We start from the raw sequence: 21929 nt of genomic DNA on the forward strand, positions 1-21929 counted from the left end.
GGGGAAAAACTGAGAGCTTTTTCCCTGAGATCAGGAACACGACAGGGATGCCCACTGTCACCGCTCTTTTTTAACATAGTGCTGGAAGTTCTAGCATCAGCAATCAGACAACAAAAGGAAATCAAAGGCATCAAAATTGGCAAAGATGAAGTCAAGCTTTCGCTTTTTGCAGATGACATGATATTATACATGGAAAATCCGATAGACTCCACCAAAAGTCTGCTAGAACTGATACATGAATTCAGCAAAGTTGCAGGATACAAAATCAATGTGCAGAAATCAGTTGCATTCTTATACACTAACAATGAAGCAACAGAAAGACAAATGAAGAAACTGATCCCATTCACAATTGCACCAAGAAGCATAAAATACCTAGGAATAAATCTAACCAAAGATGTAAAAGATCTGTATGCTGAAAACTATAGAAAGCTTATGCAGGTAATTGAAGAAGATATAAAGAAATGGAAAGACATTCCCTGCTCATGGATTGGAAGAATAAATATTGTCAAAATGTCAATACTACCCAAAGCTATCTACACATTCAATGCAATCCCAATCAAAATTGCACCAGCATTCTTCTCGAAACTAGAACAAGCAATCCTAAAATTCATATGGAACCACAAAAGGCCCCGAATAGCCAAAGTAATTTTGAAGAAGAAGACCAAAGCAGGAGGCATCACAATCCCAGACTTTAGCCTCTACTACAAAGCTGTCATCATCAAGTCAGCATGGTATTGGCATAAAAACAGACACATAGACCAATGGAATAGAATAGAAACCCCAGAACTAGACCCACAAACGTATGGCCAACTCATCTTTGACAAAGCAGGAAAGAACATCCAATGGAAAAAAGACAGTCTCTTTAACAAATGGTGCTGGGAGAACTGGACAGCAACATGCAGAAGGTTGAAACTAGACCACTTTCTCACACCATTCACAAAAATAAACTCAAAATGGATAAAGGACCTGAATGTGAGACAGGAAACCATCAAAACCTTAGAGGAGAAAGCAGGAAAAGACCTCTCTGACCTCAGCCGTAGCAATCTCTTACTCGGCACATCCCCAAAGGCAAGGGAATTAAAAGCAAAAGTGAATTACTGGGACCTTATGAAGATAAAAAGCTTCTGCACAGCAAAGGAAACAACCAACAAAACTAAAAGGCAACCAACGGAATGGGAAAAGATATTTGCAAATGACACATCGGACAAAGGGCTAGTATCCAAAATCTATAAAGAGCTCATCAAACTCCACACCCGAAAAACAAATAACCCAGTGAAGAAATGGGCAGAAAACATGAATAGACACTTCTCTAAAGAAGACATCCGGATGGCCAACAGGCACATGAAAAGATGTTCAACGTCGCTCCTTATCAGGGAAATACAAATCAAAACCACACTCAGATACCACCTCACGCCAGTCAGAGTGGCCAAAATGAAGAAATCAGGAGACTATAGATGCTGGAGAGGATGTGGAGAAACAGGAACCCTCTTGCACTGTTGGTGGGAATGCAAATTGGTGCAGCCGCTCTGGAAAACAGTGTGGAGGTTCCTCAGAAAATTAAAAATAGACCTACCCTATGACCCAGCAATAGCACTGCTAGGAATTTATCCAAGGGATACAGGAGTACTGATGCATAGGGGCACCTGTACCCCAATGTTTATAGCGGCACTCTCAACAATAGCCAAATTATGGAAAGAGCCTAAATGTCCATCAACTGATGAATGGATAAAGAAATTGTGGTTTATATACACAATGGAATACTACGTGGCAATGAGAAAAAATGAAATATGGCCTTTTGTAGCAACATGGATGGAACTGGAGAGTGTGATGCTAAGTGAAATAAGCCATACAGAGAAAGACAGATACCATATGGTTTCACTCTTATGTGGATCCTGAGAAACATAACAGAAACCCATGGGGGAGGGGAAGGAAAAAAAAAAAAAAAAAAAAGAGGTTAGAGTGGGAGAGAGCCAAAGCATTAGAGACTGTTAAAAAACTGAGAACAAACTGAGGGTTGATGGGGGGTGGGAGGGAGGGCAGGGTGGGAGGGAGGACAGGGTGGGTGATGGGTATTGAGGAGGGCACCTTTTGGGATGAGCACTGGGTGTTGTATGGAAACCAATTTGACAGTAAATTTCATATATTAAAAAATAAAAAAATAAAAATAAAAATAAAAAAAAATAATAAAAAAAAAAAATAAATAAAAACTGAGAACAAATTGAGGGTTGATGGGGGGTGGGAGGGAGGGCAGGGTGGGTGATGGGTATTGAGGAGGGCACCTTTTGGGATGAGCACTGGGTGTTGTATGGAAACCAATTTGACAGTAAATTTCATATATTAAAAAATAAAAAAAAATAAAAAAAAATAAAAAATAAAAAAAAAAAAGAAATAGAAGATACAAACAATTGGAAAGATAATCTGTGCTCATGGCTTAGAACAATTTTTAGGATAGTTCTATTTTTAATTTTTTGAGGAAACTCCATACTGTTTTCCAGAGTGGCTGCACTATTTGCATTCCCACCAAAGTCCAAAGGGTTCCCCTTTCTCCACATCCTTACCAACATCTGTTGTTTCCTGAGTTGTTATTTTTTGCCATTCTGACAAGTGTGAGGTGGTATCTCATTATGGTTTTGATTTCTTTTTCCCTGATGATGAGTGTTGTTGAGCATCTTTCCAGTTGCACAACTGGGTATTGATCTAAAGGACACAAAAATGCTGATTTGAAGGGGCACATTCAGCCCCAGTGTTTATAGCTGCACTATCAACAATAGCCAAATTATGCAAAGAGTTCAGATGTCCATCACCTGATGAATAAAGATGTGGTATACACGTGCACACACACGCACACACACAATGGAATGCTACTCGGCAATGAAAAAGAATGGCATCTTGCCATTTGTAACAGTAAGGATGGATTTAGAGTGTATTAAGCTAAGCAAAATAAATCAGAGAAAGACAGATATATGATTTCACTCCTATGTGGAATTTGAGAGACACAGCAGATGAACATAGGGGAAGAGAAGGAAAAATAAGATATAAACAGAGAGGGAGGCAAACCATAAAAGACTCTTAAATACAGAGAACAAACAGGGTTGCTGGAGAAGAGGTAGTAGGGGGATGTGTTAAATGGGTGGTGGGCACTTGTTGGGATGAGCACTGGGTCTCATATATAAGAGATGAATCACTGGGTTCTACTCCTAAAGCCAAGAATATACTATATGTTAACTAACTTGAATTTAAATGTAAAAAAAATTTTTTAAAGAATTGTTAAAATGTCCATACTACCCAAATTAATCTATAGATTCAGTGCAATTCCTAATTCCAATAGCATTTTTCACAGAAATAGAAAAAAAATCCTAAAATTTACACAGAACCACAAAGACCTCAAATATCCAAAGCAATCTTGAGAAAGAAAAACAAAAACGGAGGCATCATGTTCCTGATTTCAAACTATGTTATAAAGCTATAGTAATCAAAACAGTATGGTACTGTCATAAAGCAGTCACATATAGATCAACAGAACAGAATAGAGAACCCAGAAATAAGCCCATGCATAATTAATTTCTAACAGAGCCAAGAATTGACAATGGAGAAAGGACAGTCTCTTCAATAAATGGTGTTGGGAAAACTGGACAGCCCCATGTTGAAGAATGAAACTGGGCGAACATCTTACATCATACACAAAAATTAACTCAAAATAGATTAAAGCTTTGAACATAAGACCTGAAACAATGTAACTCTTAGAAGAAAACATAGGCATTAAGCTATTTGACATTGGTCATGGTGGTGATTTCTTGAATCTGACATCAAAAGCAAAGGCAACAAAAGCAAAAATAAATAAGTGGGAATAAATCAAACTGAAAGCTTCTTCACAGCAAAGGAAATCATCAACAACATGAAAAGACAACCTACTTACTGGAAAAATATTTGCCAATCATATCTGATAAGGGGGTAATATCCAAAATATACAAAGAACACATACAATGGAAAAAATGAACAATTCAACTTAAAAATGGGTAGAGAATCTAAATAGACATTTTTCTGGAGAATACATACAGCTGACCAAAAGGTACATGAAAAGCCATTCAACATCACTAACGATCAGGGAAATGCAAACCAAACCACAATGAGATAGCACTTCACAGTTGTCTTTTTAATAATAGCCATTCTAATAAGAAATAAGTTTTGGAATGCATGTATAGGAAAAGGAACCCTTGTGCACTGGGCCGGTGAGAATGTAAATTGGTCCAGCTACTCTGGAAATAGTATGGAGGTTCCTCAAAAAACAAAAAATAGAAATTCATATGATCCAGCAATTCTGCTTCCAAGTATTATCCAAACACTAACTCAAAAAGATACCTGTTCCCTCATGTTTATTGTAGCATAGTCAAGACAATACCGAAATGCAGAAACAACCTAAGTGCCCATTCATGAATGAATGAGTAAAGAAAATGTAATACACACATATACACACAAGAATATTCTTCAGCCATAAAATAGAAGGAAATCCTGACTTTTATGGATACCATGGATGGACCCTGAGGACATTATGCTAAATGAAATAAGTCCTATAGGGAAAAACAAATACTGTATGATCTCACTTATATGTAGAATCAAAACAAAACAAAAAACTCAAACTCATACAGTCAAAGAACATATTGGTAATTACCAAAGCAAAATTTGTGAACATAGTCAAAAGATACAAACTTCCAGTTATAAAATAAATCTTGAGATGTAATACACAGCATGGTGACCATAGTTAATACTGTATTTCAGATCTTAAATTTGCTAGAAGAGTAGATCTTAAAAGTTCTCATTATAGGAAAAAATAATTTTTCATAATAAAAAAAGGTGAAACCCAGAATGGAATGTAGAAGTACTTTTATCCAAACTGAATAAACTTGAGCTTTGTTTTTCAAGAACTTACATGGTTAGACAAGTTGAAAAATAAAGAAATGACCAATATGTGAGAATATATCTAAACATGCACTACATAGAACAACCACAATATATTCATACTAGGGTCTGTTTTATAGCAATGGAAATAAATAGGCAACAGCATGGATGAATCTTAGTAGCCATGGTAGTAAAAAAAGAAAAAAAAAAGCCTCAGAAGACTGCATACAGTATACTATCCTTTCTAGAAAATTCAAAACCAAAACTAAACAGTATAATATTCAGACAAATATGGATGAATGAATGAATGAATATACATACAAACATTTGTTAGTGATAAGAATAAAATTCAGGATAAGGAAAGCAAGGGGATGAGGAAAAGGAGGAATACAGAGGGTAAGATAAGTTCCTGATAATGTTTTAAGTCTTGTGTTGCATGGTGGATTTATGAGTTCATCATATTATTAAGGTATTAAATAAATATAGAAAAAACACAAATGGGCCAATGAGTTTACTTATAAATTGAGATATAGGAGTAGGACAATTCTGTGCACCTAATGTCAAAAATAATGTTATATGGAAACACAAAGGATGAAGAATAGTCAAGATACTTTTGAATAATGAAGGGGAGATGTACTTTACATTAGAAATAGTATAAAATTTTAGTAATTAGTGTAGTGGTGTCACAGAATCAAATAGAAAATGGAATAGAATTGAGAACTCAATTAAAGATATAATCACAAAATAACACAATATGATTTCATTTATACAGAGTTCAAAGCAGACGAAAACTAAGCACTGTTTTATTTAGGAACATTTGAGCAGCTAGTACAACTATAGAGAAAAGCAGAAAATTAAATAGCAGTTACCTTTCAGGGTGTCTGGGATTGACAATGAGGCATTTGTAAGCCCCTGACCATGCTCTAGGTCTCACCTTGGATGGGGTTACATGAAGTTCACTATCATTCTTTCAAATGTACATACACTTTTACATTTTTAAAAAATGGGAACGAATTAACTATACCTGGCACTAGGAAAAAAAATATGCTTGCAAGCCAATAATCCATTTCCTGAGAAACAAAAGCAGCTTTACAGAATGCACTAACTTGTCAAAAGGGAACATCCTGCCTTTCCCACATGTAAAACTGAAGCCAAGAAATTACAAGTGTTACTTTCTGAAAACTGTGAATCACTCAAAAAAATTCCTCCAAACATTAATGCTCCTGGACCACTTAATGTCTTTGAAGATACTAAATTAAGATTAGAGCAGTAAAACATTGATTCAATTAGCTTTGAAACTTGGCTTTCTGTCTGTTTCTACAGCAGGGCTAGGAAAGTGTTTTCTTTGCACAAGTAAACATGTAGTCTGTCATTTGGCAAATAAAATAAACAGCACTACATCAAAAAACAGAGACATGCGGCACAAATGACATCTGAGCATCTCTCAGACCTCTGCCTCATTGAAAAGACCAGTTGGATCAGGAGTAGGCTGGCACATCAACTGAGAGCTCCCCTTGAAATAGTCATCTGCAAACTCATACAAGAAAAGAGGGAGAATCCAAAATATTAGGGCCTGGTGAGATAAAGAGACCCTAATTGTGTTACCAGGGAAAACTGATGTCTAGAGAAGCTTCTTGAATTTCCCAAGATCATAAAGTCAGGCAGACCCCAAACTTGGTTTCAGTGTGCTTTCCAGTACAGAGTTTTGGAGATAGCTGTGGGCAGTGAAGCAGATGACAGCCAAATTCATTAGCACCACTGCATCTTAATTGCCTTAGGGTAGCAATAAGGAATTTTCTAGAGAGAAACTTGACTGTGATACAATAGCTTAAAAGAGTAGGAAGGTCAGAAACCTGCTGCTTCTGAAAAGTGAAACTTTTAAAAATTTCATAGGTCCTAAGAACAAGAATCAGAAGTTAAGTGCCAATGTAGGAACACTGCAGTCCTTTGGACACATATTAGCAAAGCTCTGTGATAGATCCACAAATGGATGTATCCTAGACAGAGGCGGAGCAAATAGATGCATATTCTCAACAACTGGATCTCTGTATAGAAATTACCTCAAATATTCCCAGCTCACCATAGCCATGAGTATAAGTGTTTTCTAAATATTAAAAAGGTAAGGAATGTTAATTTTTAAAATATAAAAATCTACAAATTAAAATTTAAGACCACCACCTAAAAACAAGTGTTTTCATTTTTGCATATTGCAGTAGTCATCCCTTATCTGAGGGAGATACATTCCAAGACCCAAATGGATGCCTGAAATTGTGGATGGTACCAAACCCTATATACACTATGTTTTTCCTATACATACATACATACATACATACATACATACATAAGAAAGTTTAATTTATAAATTTGTCACAGTAAGATGAATAACTAATGACAATTATCACAATATACTGTAAGAAAAATTATGTGAATGTGATCTCTATGAAAATACAACATTGCACTTGCCATTCTTCTTGTGATAATGTGAAGTAAAAATGCCTATGTGATGAGATGAATTGAGGCAAATGACATAGGCATTGTGACCTAGCATTAGGCTCCTATTGACATTGTGACAATAGTCAGCAACAGGATCCTCTCCCTCCTGACTGTGGTAGGATGTGGTAACTGAAACCATGGAAAACGAAACAGCAGAATGGGGGTGGGGTAAAACTACTTGCATATATGTATAATTTTATAAATAGTCATGTTTGATAATCATCTTTGGGTCATAAAAAAGTATTTCATCTTTCTAGTTTTCATGCTTATATTTAATGAATGGTTATATTTGATGTAGAAATGAATTCACTTAATACTACCAAATTTGTAGCAGAAATTTAAGAATGATACATCTATATTGTGGTTTTGGGAACAGTCAAGGGAAAACCATAATTTTCCACACAATGAATTTACAAGAGATCTGGGGAGGAAAAGATTTATTAAAATTCCTCAAATGAAAAGCTGAACAAGGTCTGAGAAGCTAGGAGATAGAACAGTCACAATGAAGGGCACAAGATAAGAGCAGAACAGAGGCATAAATAGGAAGGGGAGCAGTGGGTTCTGAAAAGAATTTTGTTTTAGCAAATGCTGTTGTGTAAAAGGTTTAAGGAGTTAGTGAGGGTGATTCTTGAAACAATTCAGTTTCCCTCCTTTTATAAATAGACTTTTGTCTAATAACCATATGTATAATAAAAAGCATACTGCCATTTTTCTTCTAGAAAGATTAGTCCATACAAACTTTTAGTCCCCAATAAATTGGACCTTTGACAGAAACCATTTATGTAATCATATATTAGAAAAAAGGTGTTTTAGACAATGACCAATCCTCATCATTACAGAGAGAACCAACAGCTTTAAGGCACTAGTAGATTCATTCTTAAATTCAGCACCAGATACTCATCATAAACATAATTTTACTGACAAAACAATTGTAATACATTATTATATACCATAGACAGTAATGATAATTAATGATAATTATGATAATAGTGACAGCTCATTTTTGTAGTCTTTGCTCCTTTTCAAAGATATTCTGTATACATCTTTTAGGATGAGCACTGAGTGTTGTATGGAAACCAATTGGACAATAAATTTAATATATTTAAATAAAAAAAAAAGGAAAGATTATGGAGCCGCTAAAGTGTGCAGGAAGCCAACATGAATATGAGGAAATTCATGAACAAATCTGCCCAAATGTGTTTATAAATGATTAAATTTATGAATAAAATGATATGGTTCTGGAAAAAAAAGATTCTGCATAGAACAAAAATAGACACATAGATCAATGGAACAGGATAGACAGTCCAGAAATAAACCCACACCTATATGGTCAATCTATGAAAAAGGGGACAAGATATACAATAGGGAAAAGGTAGTCCTTTCAACAAATGGTGTTGGGAAAATTGGACAGCTACATGCAAAAGAATAAAACTGGACCACTTTTTTTTTTTTTTAAAGAGTGTGAGTGTGAGCAGGTGAAAGGGGGCAGAGGGGGAGGAGAGAGAGAGAGAGAGAGAGAGAGAGAGAGAGGGAAAGAGAAAGAGAAAGAGAATCTTAAGCAGGCTCCATGCTCAGCACGGAGCCTGATGGAGGGCTTGATCCCACAACACTGGGATCATGACCTGAGCTGAAATCAAGAGTCAGACACTCAACCAACTGAGCCACCCAGGTGCCCTGGACCACTTTCTTATACCATACACAAAAATAAATTCAGAATGGTTTAAAGACCTAAATGTAAGACTGGAAACTGTAAAAATCCTAGAGGAAAACATGGGCAGTATTCTCTTGGATATCAGGAATAGCAAAATATTTATAGGTAGGTGTCCTCAGGCAAGGGAAACAAAAGCAAAAATAAAGTAGTGGGACTACACCAAAATAAAAAGCTTCTGCACAGCAAAAGAAATCATCAACAAAACTAAAAGGCAACCTAGTAAATGGGAGTGGATATTTGCAATTGATACAGCTGATAAGGGGTTAATATCCAAAATACATAAAGAATTTCTATAACTCAACACCAGAAAACAATCAGATTAAAAAATAGAGTACCTGAATAGCCATTTTCCCAAAGAAGACACACCAGTGGCCAACAGACAGTACTAATCATCAGGGAAATACAACAAAATCACAATGAGATATACCTCACACCAGCCAGAATGGCTAGTATCAAAAAGACAACAAGTGTTGGCGGAGGATGTGGAGAAAAGAGAATCCGCATGCACTGTTAGTGGGAATGTAAATTGGTGCAATCACTGTAGGAAACATTATGGAGGTTCCTCAAAAAATTAGATATATGATATAATCCAGTTATTCTACTACTATGTATTTACCTAAAGAAAATGAAAATGCAGATTCAACAAAAATACATGCACTCCCATATTTATTTATTTATTTTTCAATATATGAAATTTATTGTCAAATTGGTTTCCATACAACACCCAGTGCTCATCGCAAAAGGTGCCCTCCTCAATACCCATCCCCCACCCTCCCCTCCCTCCTACCCCCCCATCAACCCTCAGTTTGTTCTCAGTTTTTAAGAGTCTCTTATGCTTACTGAAGCATTATTCACAATAGCTAAGGTATGGAAGCAACCCAAGTATCTACCGATAGGTAAATGGTGAAAGAAGAGGTGGTTTATATGTGTATAATGGAATATCATCCACAAAAAGAATAAGATCTTGCCATTTCCGGTAACATAGATGGACATAGACGGTATTATGCTAGGTGAAATAAGTCAGAAAAAGATAAATATCATATGATTTCACTTATACATGGAATTTAAAAAGCAAAACAAATGAACAAAAAACCAGACTCTTAAACATAGAGAACAAACTGCTGATTGTCAGAGGGGTGGTGGGTAGGGGGATAGGCTAAATAGATAATGGAGATTAAGAGATATAGACCTCCAGTTACAAAATAAATAAATCCTGTGATGAAAAGTACAGCACAGGGAATATTGTCAATATTTAATAACGTTGTATGATGACAAATGGTGACAATACTTATTGTGATGAGCACTGAGTAATGTATAGACTTGTCAAATCAATATAACATCTGATATAAACTAATATAACATCATTTGTCAATTATACTTAATTTTAAAAACAGATACCCTGCATAGGAATTAGCTTGTATTCTCACACATAAGTTAGTGCTGATCTTGAGGTTAGGTACTATCCAGGTTAGGAGTCTGGATGATCATAATTTTTACTGAGACAATGGAATTTGGTACGTTTACATACAGAACTGTTAGAAGAATTAGCACTTCCGGATCTTTAAACATTTCTGGAGCTAATGAAAAGAATACTGCGCTCAAGACTAATGAAAACTCTATAATATTGAGAGTCATTTTTCTGTTTCCCCACCTGTCATTACGGCAATGATAATGGCAAAGATAAAATGGAGTTACATGGATTTAAGTTCTTAGGACCAGTGCCTTGCTTCTAGTAGGTACTCAACATATATTTGTGGAATTTGATGCTGATTTCATAAGTTATAGTCAGAGCATATATTGGGAAGGACTCTACTGCCAAGTGGGAGAAATCCAGTATAAACTGACTTTTAAAAAGTCATTGGTTCAGGTAACTGGGAGGTTGGCAGGTTGATACATTAGTAATGGCTAAATCTCAAGCCTCCAGCAGTGTCAACCAACACAATGCCTCTCTCCTGGCTCTGAGTTGTTCAAATTACCATTCTCAAAGAAGCTCTCTCCACATAGTCTGTGATAGCCAGCAGCAGCTCCAGGCTTTTACCCTCTGTGGACGTAGCGATAATTCGCTCAATGACCATTCTAGCAGAAGTCCTGGTGAAGATTCTCACTGATCATCTTTTGAGCTGGAGTCAGGGTAGGGGGTGAACCCTGCCTAACCCACATGGATAATTTCCCAGAGGAGAGGAGATATTCTTTTACCAGAAGAAGAAAGGATGGACAAGTAAAGTGACAAATGTCTAGAAGAGAGAAACTTTTTAAACCATCTGTCATGAATGAGGACTACATAGAGTGGGAATGGATGAGATATGGGAGTCAGGAAACTCATAGCTTGGAATGTAACATTCATTCTCCTATATATTTATAGATACCGAGACTACCGTGACCCTCCTCATTCACTGGTGCCCTATGGCTACACACTGCAGTTCTGGCACGTCCTAGCAGCTCGATTGGCTTTTATCATTGTGTTTGAGGTATCTTCTCTTAACCAATTCCTTTACTACCTTTGCCATTAATGAAGTAACTGAGAATAATGCATAAATGCAACTGTGAGAACTTTCAATGTGATTACATATGTCCAGAAGTATTAGAGTAATATTATATAGCCTCTTTTTTAAATCTTTTTTACCTTGAGTTGTTCAAGAAATAATTGAAAGTCCATTGTTGATTGTTAATGGATAAACCAGAAATCATTAGTCCTAATACTCTAGGGCCATTGTTCTTCAACTTTAGGAAAATTGTAGGTTTTATTATCACTACTCACAGAGATTCAGATACATCAGGTCTGTAATTTGCTTTTCACAAGCTCTCCAAGATGATTCTTCCTGATGTAGGTGTTCAAAGACTATAGTCTGGAAAACATTGAACTGGGTATTATACAAGTGGTAGCCTCTGGTTGTGTGTCATCATGACATTATATTTAAGACACAAATAAGTATTCATTACTTGGACTGAGGGGCAGAGAGAGAGAGAGAGAGGGAGACACAGAATCTGAAGCAGACTCCAGGCTCTGAGCTGTCAGCACAAAGCCCAACATGGGGCTCGAACTCATAAATGGTGAGATCATGACCTGAGCCGAAGTCAGACACTTAACCGACTGAGCCACCCAGATGCCCCAAATCATTTGTATTTCTATGACTATACTTATAAGTGGAAATTTGATACCCATTTATATATGTTAAAAGCCAGATTAAAGAAAAACCAAGACTGCCTCTTGACTTGGACTGGAAGTTTCCTATACCTCTTTTTCATTTGTTTTTTTCTTCACTCCAGGAAACTAAGAGAAGACAAGTTGTTCTTCCCTGGGAATTCACTTATCAATGACTCAGTCCCTCTTTAAAGTTTTTAATACTTTAGAATTATGAAAGCCTTTAAATTATCATCTGGTACTTTACTGATAATCCTCATATAGGCAAATAGAAATGACAGTGATTCTAGAGTTTCAGCTATTAGTAAGTCAGGTAAAGAATTTGTGGCAGTTTACCGGAAAAAAGTTTCTTCCTGAAATGATCACTTCCCTTAGGCCTACTGATAATTCTTACAATTAAAATTTGCAAAGCAAATTTAGCAATTTGTATTTGCAACATTTTCTTATAATTTTCACAATAATGCCCATCTTACACATGAGTAAATTGAAGCTCAGAGTGACTTATTCTCAGCTAAACAAACAGCTCTTAAGTAATAAAAGCTACAGAGCCAAGATTCAACCCTAGGTTTTCTGATTCCACAGTATATGTACTTCCGGCTCTCCTTTGCATTCTCTGACCACTGGTTCTCCACATTCTTTCCTTATTCCTTTCCTCATTCCCTATGAAGTGTCATCAGACCAAGTTCGGTCCTCACCTATCCCTATGGTCTTCTTTCCTCACACACACCTCCCTTGACCTCATTCCACTTTCCAAACACTTGAGAGGCTCCACGTCCCTGGAGTGAGAGGCATTCTTGCACCAATTCCCAGAGCTCTTTCCACTAAGGATGGGCAATAAACCTAACTTGTTGTATTCTCCTTTATGTTTTTAGCATCTCGTGTTTTGTATAAAGCACCTCATTTCATATCTGATCCCAGACCTCCCAAAAGATCTAAGGGATCGAATGAGAAGAGAGAAATACTTGATTCAAGAGATGATGTACGAAGCAGAACTGGAGCGTCTCCAGAAGGAACGAAAGGAGAGGAAGAAAAATGGAAAAGCACACCACAATGAGTGGCCATGACCAGGTAGGTGAGAGGTGTGCTCATGGTCTGAAACCTCTCCTTGGGTTGAAGTTAGTGCTTTAAACTCCTTGAATCAAAGCTTGCCATCATTCTACTGATATGAGTCAAACTCCTTAGAAGCTTCTCAAGCCAGCTTATTTCTTAATTGCACAATTTAACTTTATCTTCCATTTGCACATAATTCCTGCAACTCTTCTCTACCTCCATGACACTCTTGGCCTGGTAGTCAAGGTCTTTATGAGTTGGCCTTATTATTCCCTGAAATAAACCTTTTCTGCCTTCTACTCCTGTTTGGCAGTTCTCTTTAAACAGAAAAGAGTCCTGTTGCCTTGGGGATATTAAAGTCACCTTTTTATCTCACCCAAGATGGCCCTCCCTCCATCACCCACTTATTGTTTCCTTCCAGGATGGTCCATATCACACCATACCCTCTAGTAAGTTTTCCCCAGACTTATCAGCCTGCTGAGACTCACTTCTTAGAAACTTCTCCGGTTATTGCATCATTACTACGTGTATTGACCTATATATTGAACTGTATTATTTATGATTTTCAAATAGTTATCAGGCTTCCCCAGCACAATTGTAAGCATCTTTAGGAATGGTATCTTTATGGATGGTAATTTTATTCTTCCAACTAGTTAGCATAGCATTAAGCACATGGCACCCATTAAATGCAATTCAGTGAATAAAGGATGTGGATTAAGGCTAAAAGCATTGTAAGACAGTTTCATAATGTTTCCACATATCTTATCAGAAAGTTTTCCTGAGACCTTCTCTCAGGTAAGTCAGTTATTGGCTGTGTGTCCTTGGACAACTCAGTTCACCTCTGGGCCTCAGTTTCCTCACAAATGAAATGATTAGATGAGCTCTCAGTTTTGGTACTCTGTAAATCTAATATTATAGCATTCCTTTTGCCTTCCTCACCCTCATTTCTCCCCCTCCACTTGTTTGAAGACTAACTTTGAAAACATTTTTCAAAATTTTGCCTCCAAAGAAAAAGGAGATATACAGGGGAAAAAAAAGTATGTTTTTCATTTTTCATATTGATTACAATGTAGACAATATCTACAGGGATATTTGTTGTTCAGCTAGTGAAGTTGTGTTGCCCCAGATCTGTGTTAAGAGTCTAGGAGGTTATTTTGAGTTGGATATGAAAGTGGACTTGGAGGAAATCACCCAGACCCCAGGCCCACAAGGATAATAGTATATAGATATTGAACAATGCCCCTCCCTCAATTCCAAAGTAGGTCTTGGTTTCACTAAAAGTAAGACATTTTTTGCAACGTAATAATTTTGCCATTTCCTAGATTTGCCGTCTGACTATGCGACTTTGGGAAAATTGCCTACTTTTTCTGAGCCTGTTTATTTGACAGAACTAATATGCAGCTCAAATAAGGCAATGTATGTGAGACATGTATGAGACAATAAAGTGCTACAGAATACTACACGGGATTTGTATTGTTAAACGTTGTGTTATGCTCCACCAGATTCTAGACCTGGCTTTTCCATTCTCTGTACGACCTGGAATGGAATATTCATGTGGATTTGATTTCCACATTTACAGAAGTAAAGAAGTTGGACTGAACAATACTTTAAGAGTCTATCCAGTTTTTAATATTACACTGTATGTTAACTAACTAGAATTTAATTTAAGAACTTAAAAAGAAAATAAAAATAAAAAAAGAGCCTATCCAGTTTTAACGCTCTGGGATTCTAGAATTTGTTCCAAGCCCCATTCTGATCACCTCTTCTCTGGCTCTGGTCAGCCTTCAGAGGAAAATGGCTGACTATCCAGATGGCTTTGTTTAGGGTAGGAGGCAGACATTAGTGAAGAGAATTGCTCCCAGGAGCTCCAGTAGCCAAGACCAAGGTGTGGTAAGCGGCATTACCTACACTTCTAGGGGCTGCACTGGGCTATAAGGCTAGTAACCAATTGGGAGTTTTTTCTGGCCTCATCATTGTGGGTTGCTTTCTCCCCAGAGGCCATTTCTAATTTTTGCTTGAAAGCATAGTATTTGTCTGTCTTATTCCTCCAACAGTTGGCAGGATGTCACCTTGCTTCAGACTGCCTTTCTGACTCAGTCTGTTCATCTGTAAAGCAGGCACAATAATGTTTATACCATACCTGACTCAGTTTGGGGTTGCAAATTCTTTCAATGCCTTTGATTCATGGTGAGTACAAATAAACCATTGCACACCGTGTTCTTAAGCCATCGTGTGTACGTGGGGTTTCAATGCCTTCTTTCCTCTTTCTAGGTAACAGTTCATTTCCAAGCCAAGGACCTGAAGCCTGTTTACTTCTCCCAGCTGTGCAAAAGCACATTCAAGTGAATGACTAAAATGCAACCGCAGTGCATGTCGCAGACATTGGCAGCAGCAGGGGAGTCAGCACCCTTAAAGGACTACCTGGGAAATCATGCTGCTGTGAAATCACGTTGCAGCACACAATTGCTCTCTATCCATAGACCATTCTTGACCAAGCAAGCATGCACATCATGGGCAGTTACATTCTCAAGTTTTTAAAACCAAGGGGAACTTGTATACTGGGCCTGTTTTTCAGCCTGTTTGCTACCTTTTTTGCATTCTGCCCCATGTGAATTTTACAGACACTGGGCTAATAAGGGTATTCAGACACCTGGACACACATTCCTGGAATGTCATTATATGGTCCTAATTCCACGTCACTGAACGATACAGACAAGACCCTGTTTACAACTTTTTCTTTTTTTTTTAATTTCAGATCTTTCTGAGGAGATTATTATATATGACATATCTATAGCTATGTGTATGGCCATAGATGTATTTCTGTGTGTACATATGTATAGTCATGTATTCTTACATATGTACATACAAATACAGAGATATATAAAGTACATAGAAATTCCTTACTTGTAAATAGCCAAAGGGTACTGACATGAATGACAAATTTTCACATTTAAATAGTCATCAACATGAAGCCATGTTTAATGCTTGTATAATGTGATGCAATAAAATTTAAAATAAATTTATGCACATGGAATATTTTCAGTTGGGTCTTCTGAAATTCTGTCATTTTTTTCTCATAGAATAAGAGAAATTAGAGTGAGATCTTTAAAGGAAGGTTTATTACTCCCACACACTCCTGAGAAATCACTTCAGACAGAGTACATTTTTTTTTTCCATCTTGTTTCTAGGCTACTTTTTTAGAATATCAAGCCAACTAATTAGATATGTCTCAGAAGAACTTGGAAAATGTCATTGACATAACTTTGTTGAGGAAATATGAAATATAGCCAATGACACTTACGTATGATGTTTTAATTGCCCTGATTAGTTTGGTCTGCTAATCTTTGGAAGAGGCCATACATCTGTTTAAAAAAAAAAAAAAAGTTTTCTAAACAATGCCTGTTGTGGTTACTCTTTTCTAAAGAGAGCAGAACCTGCCCTTGAACTATGTTATCATCTTGCCTATGTGAGTTAAGGAGATGAAATGCTCCCATTACCAGGTCCATCAAACACTGTCCTAGTTTAGATATGTATTCACGTAAGCCAGTTGATTCCCAAAGAGCTTAGGTGTTTTCTTAGCCTATATAGTACCAGCAGTCAGAGTGGCATTGGACAGGGTAGAACTTCAACCATTTCTTAGTTTTCTCTATGACCTGATGTTCCTGGGAGTGAAGTCCTAACCCTAGCAGGGCCTAAACTAAGGAGATGCACTTTATGGAAACTGAGACAAAAAGCCATTGAAAGAGTTTTCTTTTCAATCACTGGCTGAGAAGTCTGTGAACTTTTTCACAGCAGCCCCAGGGAAAAGGAATTTCCATGAAAAGTCTCCAGAGATGAAATGCAAAGAGATTCCAATAAGACAACTTGCCATACTGACTCAGCTTGTCACTTTTGTTCAGTATGCCTGAAGCTCCACCCCAAGCATCATGGCCCAATAAATCCTTGGGGCAGGTAGAACAGTGGGGGCAAAGAATTGTGAGTCCCTCTTTGGGTTTGGAATGGGCCATGAACAGTCACAGCTAGGTAGAGGATTACCAAAGGCACTGATCAGGATAAAGAAGTAAACATTTATTAAGTGCAACTTTCTCCCTGGTCTGAGCATAAACTGAACTTAACTCCATGACCAAAACCTCTTTCTGCCTGTGGTGTCCTGCCTTTGCTATTCCAAGTGTTTCTGTCAATCACAATTCCTGATTCCCTGTTTGGGGTACAAGGAAAATGTGGTGAATATCTTAAGATGTCTTTAGGCTTGTAGGGAGGAGGAAGGCAAAGAAAGAGAAGAGAATTTCTGATGTACTTAATAAGAAATCAAGTGTTAGGAATAACATCACCAAATTGGAGACATAGGTTCCTCTCTTTGTTCCCCCTCACAAGAAGAAAACTAACAACCATTCATGGATAAGACCACAGAGAGAAACTTAGAATGCAACAGTGATGCTGAAGCACCCCCTGTACTATGGGGACCAAAAACGACCACATTAGAAGGGTAAGAGGAGCAGCTACTCGCTGACCAGATTGCCCCTCTTCCAGGCTGGTACAGTGCTATGCCAAGAGGTCTCTTCTGAGCCTGCAGTTTCTTCAGGGGGAAAAGAGAGCTCAGTGTGAACATCCAGCACCCCCAGTATTGTGGGTCACTTCTTAGCAGTCCTCATTCTAATTTTGCCCCACAGGAATTGCAGGGGAACATGCAGAACTTGACCACTGGGAACCTGATTGTGATGGAGGACAGGGAGGAGCTTGCAACAACCAGCAGTCAGATCTTGGAAAATTGAGTTCCTAGCTGCAATGCCCAAGAAATAATCAGAACCAGTGGCTTTGTTTATCTGCAGAGCCATGACCAGGGAACTTGGTGGGATGCCTGATTCAGGATGGCTGAATAAAAACAAAATCCAATTATATGCTGCCTAAAAGACACACATAGACTGACTGAAGAGAAAGAAAAAGATATTTCAATTAAATGGTAACCAACAAAACAAAACCCAAAAGGTACCTATACTTATCAGAAAAAATAGGTGTTAAACTAAAATGGTAAAAGGAGGCAAAGGAGTCATTATATAATAATAAAGGGGTTAACCCATCTAGAAAATATAATAATTGTAAATATTTGCACCCAGCATCAGAACACCTAAACATATAAACCAAAGGTAATGTAGGGGCACCTAGGTGGCTCAGTTGGTTGAGCGTCCGACTTCGGCTCAGGTCATGATCTCACAGCTCGTGGGTTCAAGCCCCACATCAGGCTCTGTGCTGACAGCTCGGAGCCTGGAGCCTACTTCGGATTCTGTGCCTCCCTCTCTCTCTCTGCCCCTAACCCAGTTGTGTTCTGTCTCTGTCTCTCTCAAAAATAAACATTAAAAAAAGTTTAAATCAAAGGTAATAGAGTTAAAAGGAGAAATGAATGGCAATACAATACTAATTAGAGACTTCAATACCCCTTTCAATAATGGATAGATCATCCAGACAGAAAATCAATAAGAAAATGGCAGATTTGAATAACACTATAGACCAAATGGAATAACAGACCTATGGAGAACATCTATCTGACAATACCAGAATACACATTCTTCTCAAATGCACATGGAACTTTTTCTAGGATAGACCCTATGTTAAACTACACAATAAGTCTTTGCAAGTTCAGAAAGACTAAAATCATACCAAGTATTCTCTTTGTCCATAATGGTATGAAACTACACATCCATAAAAAAGGGAAACTGGAAAATTCATGAACGCACAGAGATTAAACAGCACTCTCCTTAACAACCTGGATCAAAAAAGAAATTAAAAATATCTTGGGACAAATGAAAGTGGAAATACAACATACTGGAATTTACGGAATGCAGCAAAGCAGCTCTAAGAGGGAAGTTCACAACAGTAAATGCCTACATTAATAAACAAGAAATACCTCAAATGACCTAATTCTACACCCTAAGGAACTAGAAACAGAAGAACAAACTGAGCCCAAAGTTAACAGAGGAACAAAATAATAAAGATTAGAATAGAAATAAGAGAACAGTAAACAATTCAAAAGATTATCTTTTCATAAAATCAACTCTTAGTTTTGTTAAAATTGACAAACTTTTAGCAAGGCTGACCAAGGGAAAAAGAAAAGACCCAAATCAGCAAAGTTATAAATGAGAAAGGAGACATTACAACTGAATCCACAGAAATGCAAAGATCATAAGAGGCAACTAAGAAAAATTACATGCCAATAAACTGGAATACCTCGAATAATTGAAAAAAATTCCTAGAAACATGCAACTTACCAAGACTGAATCAGGAATAAATAGAAAATCTGAACAGACTAGGGACTCCGCCTGGCTGGCTCAGTCAGTTAAGCATCTGACTTCTGCTCAGGTCATGATCTTGGGGTTCATGAGTTCAAGACCTGCATCAGGCTGTCTGCTGTCAGTGTGGAGCCTATGGATCCTATGTCCCCCTCTCTCTCTGCCCTTTCTGTGCTTGCACTCTGTGTCTCACTCAAAATAAATAAATAAACTTGAAGAAAAAAAAATGTGAACAGAACAATTTCTAGTAAGGTGATTAAACCAGTAATCAAAATTTTCCCACTGAAGAAAAGCTCCAGGCCCGACGGCTTCAATGGTATATTTTGCCAAACATTTAAGCAAGAATTAATGCCAATCTTTCGCATATCTTTCCAAAAAAATCAAAGAAGATGGAAGACTTCAAAACTCATTTTTCAAGGTCAGGGTTACTCTGATACCAAAATCAGAAAAGGGACACTATAAGGGAAAGAAAACTAGAGGCCAATGTCCCTAATGAATAAGATGCAAACATTCTCAAGAACATACTAGCAAGCTGAATTCGGCAGCACGTTAAGAGTATCATTCACCAGGATCTGGTGGGATTTATCTCTGGGTGCAATGATGATTCAACATACACAATTCAATAAATATGATACATCACATTAATCGAATGAAAGAAAAAAAGCATATGATTATATCAGTAGGTAACACCAGGTTTTTGACAAAATTCAACATTTGTTCATAATAACTCCTAACAAATTAGGTATAGAAGGAACATATTTCAACATAATAAAGGTCACATTTGACTAGCCCACAGCTAATATCATATTCAATAGTGAAAGGCTGAAAAGCTTTTCCTCTAAGAACAAGAACAAAGGTGACTACTCTGACCATTCCTATTCAACACAGTAATTGAAGTCCTATCCAGAGCAATCAGGTAAGAAATAAAAGACATCAGAAATACAAAGGAAGAAGTAAAATTGTCTCTGTTTACAGATGATTTTATATAGAGAAAATCTATAAAGACTGACTACAATTACTAAAAAATTGTTAGATCTAGTCAATGAATTCAATAAAGTTGTAGGAAACAAAATTAACATAAAGAATCACTAGCAATTCTCATGCATTAGAAGAACAAATACTGTTAAAATGTCCATACTACCCAAAGCAATCTACAGACTTAATGCAATCCCTATCAAAATACTGACAGCATTTTTCACAGAACTAGAACAAACAATCCTAAAATTTGTACAGAACCACAAGACACTGAATAGCCGAAGCAATCTTGAAAAAACAAAACTGGTATCATGCTGGAGAGGAGCTTGGGAAGATGGTGGAGTAGGAGAACCCTAAGCTCACCTCATCCCAGCTTTACAGCTAGATTTATCACTCACATCCAAGTAAATAAACTGGAGAGTGATCCCAAGACGGGCAGAACAAACTCTACAACTAAATGTAGATAAGAAGCTGCATTGGAAGGGCAGAAACAGTGGTTAGGATCTGCCTGCAGGAGGGAGGGGGCTGCAGTCATGCTGAGGGGAAAGCACCAGGGAGGCCACATGGGGAAAATGAATTCCCATGTCTGGCCTTGGAAACTAGAAGGGACTGAATTCCCTGCTTTCAGGGGACTTTAAAAGCCAGCTGACTTAGGGGTACCTGTGTGGCCCAGTCCGTTGAGCATCAGATTTCACCTCAGGTCATGATCTCAAGACTTGTGGGTTGGAGCCCCATGTCAGACTCTGGGAGCCTGCTTCAGATCCTGTGTCTTCCTCTCTCTGTCTCTCCCCCACTCGCACTCGATCTCCCTCTCTCAAAAATAATGAAAACATTTTAAAAAATCTCTAGAAAAACAAGCCAGCTGACTCAGCACTGGGCAAGCCAGGAGGGGGAGTGATAGCCAGTCTCCACCCTTAAAGAAACGGTAGTCCAAGGAGAAGTAACATAGAACAACAGCTTACACAATGGGAAGGAGCTCTGTTTATATTGATTTGGGAGCATGTTGGGGGAAGGGGAACAAAGTAGCTGGCAGGTGACATTTTCCTCCCCCACCCCTCAGCATGAACACAGAGCCACGTGTGGGAGGCAACAATGAACAGACACTTGCTATTCAACCTGTTAGCAGTGTGCCTGCCCATGAGTTCTCCCTGAGGACTCCAAGCCTGCTGGCCTTGGCCCTGGGCTCAGTGCAAATCTTGCTAAAGCCCGCACACCCTACCCAGCTACTGTATGCACAGATGTGACACGCCACAGTTGCCATACTTCTTACCCAGCCATTGTGCACATAGACACTGGGAGCATAGATGCTGCACCCAGCCACTGCAGGAGAAGATGCTGCAGACCGCTGGCGACTACAGTTGCTGCATTTCATGCCCCC

General features: G+C 37.8%; 1 protein-coding gene across 2 annotated transcripts in view; it reads left to right on the forward strand.

Annotated features, from left to right (window-relative positions):
- ANO4 (anoctamin 4) overlaps positions 1 to 16334 on the forward strand; it is a 395702-nt gene extending 379368 nt beyond the window's left edge. For both annotated transcript variants that reach the window (XM_042947503.1, XM_042947504.1), the window contains 3 exons: positions 11463 to 11568; positions 13115 to 13310; positions 15564 to 16334. In XM_042947503.1, the coding sequence (XP_042803437.1) occupies positions 11463 to 11568; positions 13115 to 13306 (298 nt within the window). In that variant the 3' untranslated portion in view covers positions 13307 to 13310; positions 15564 to 16334. The remainder of the gene's footprint in view (positions 1 to 11462; positions 11569 to 13114; positions 13311 to 15563) is intronic.
- The last annotated feature ends 5595 nt before the right edge of the window (positions 16335 to 21929 follow it).

The sequence above is a fragment of the Panthera leo genome, chromosome B4 (genome assembly GCF_018350215.1).
Source record: "Panthera leo isolate Ple1 chromosome B4, P.leo_Ple1_pat1.1, whole genome shotgun sequence".
NCBI classification, from domain to species: Eukaryota; Metazoa; Chordata; class Mammalia; order Carnivora; family Felidae; genus Panthera; species Panthera leo.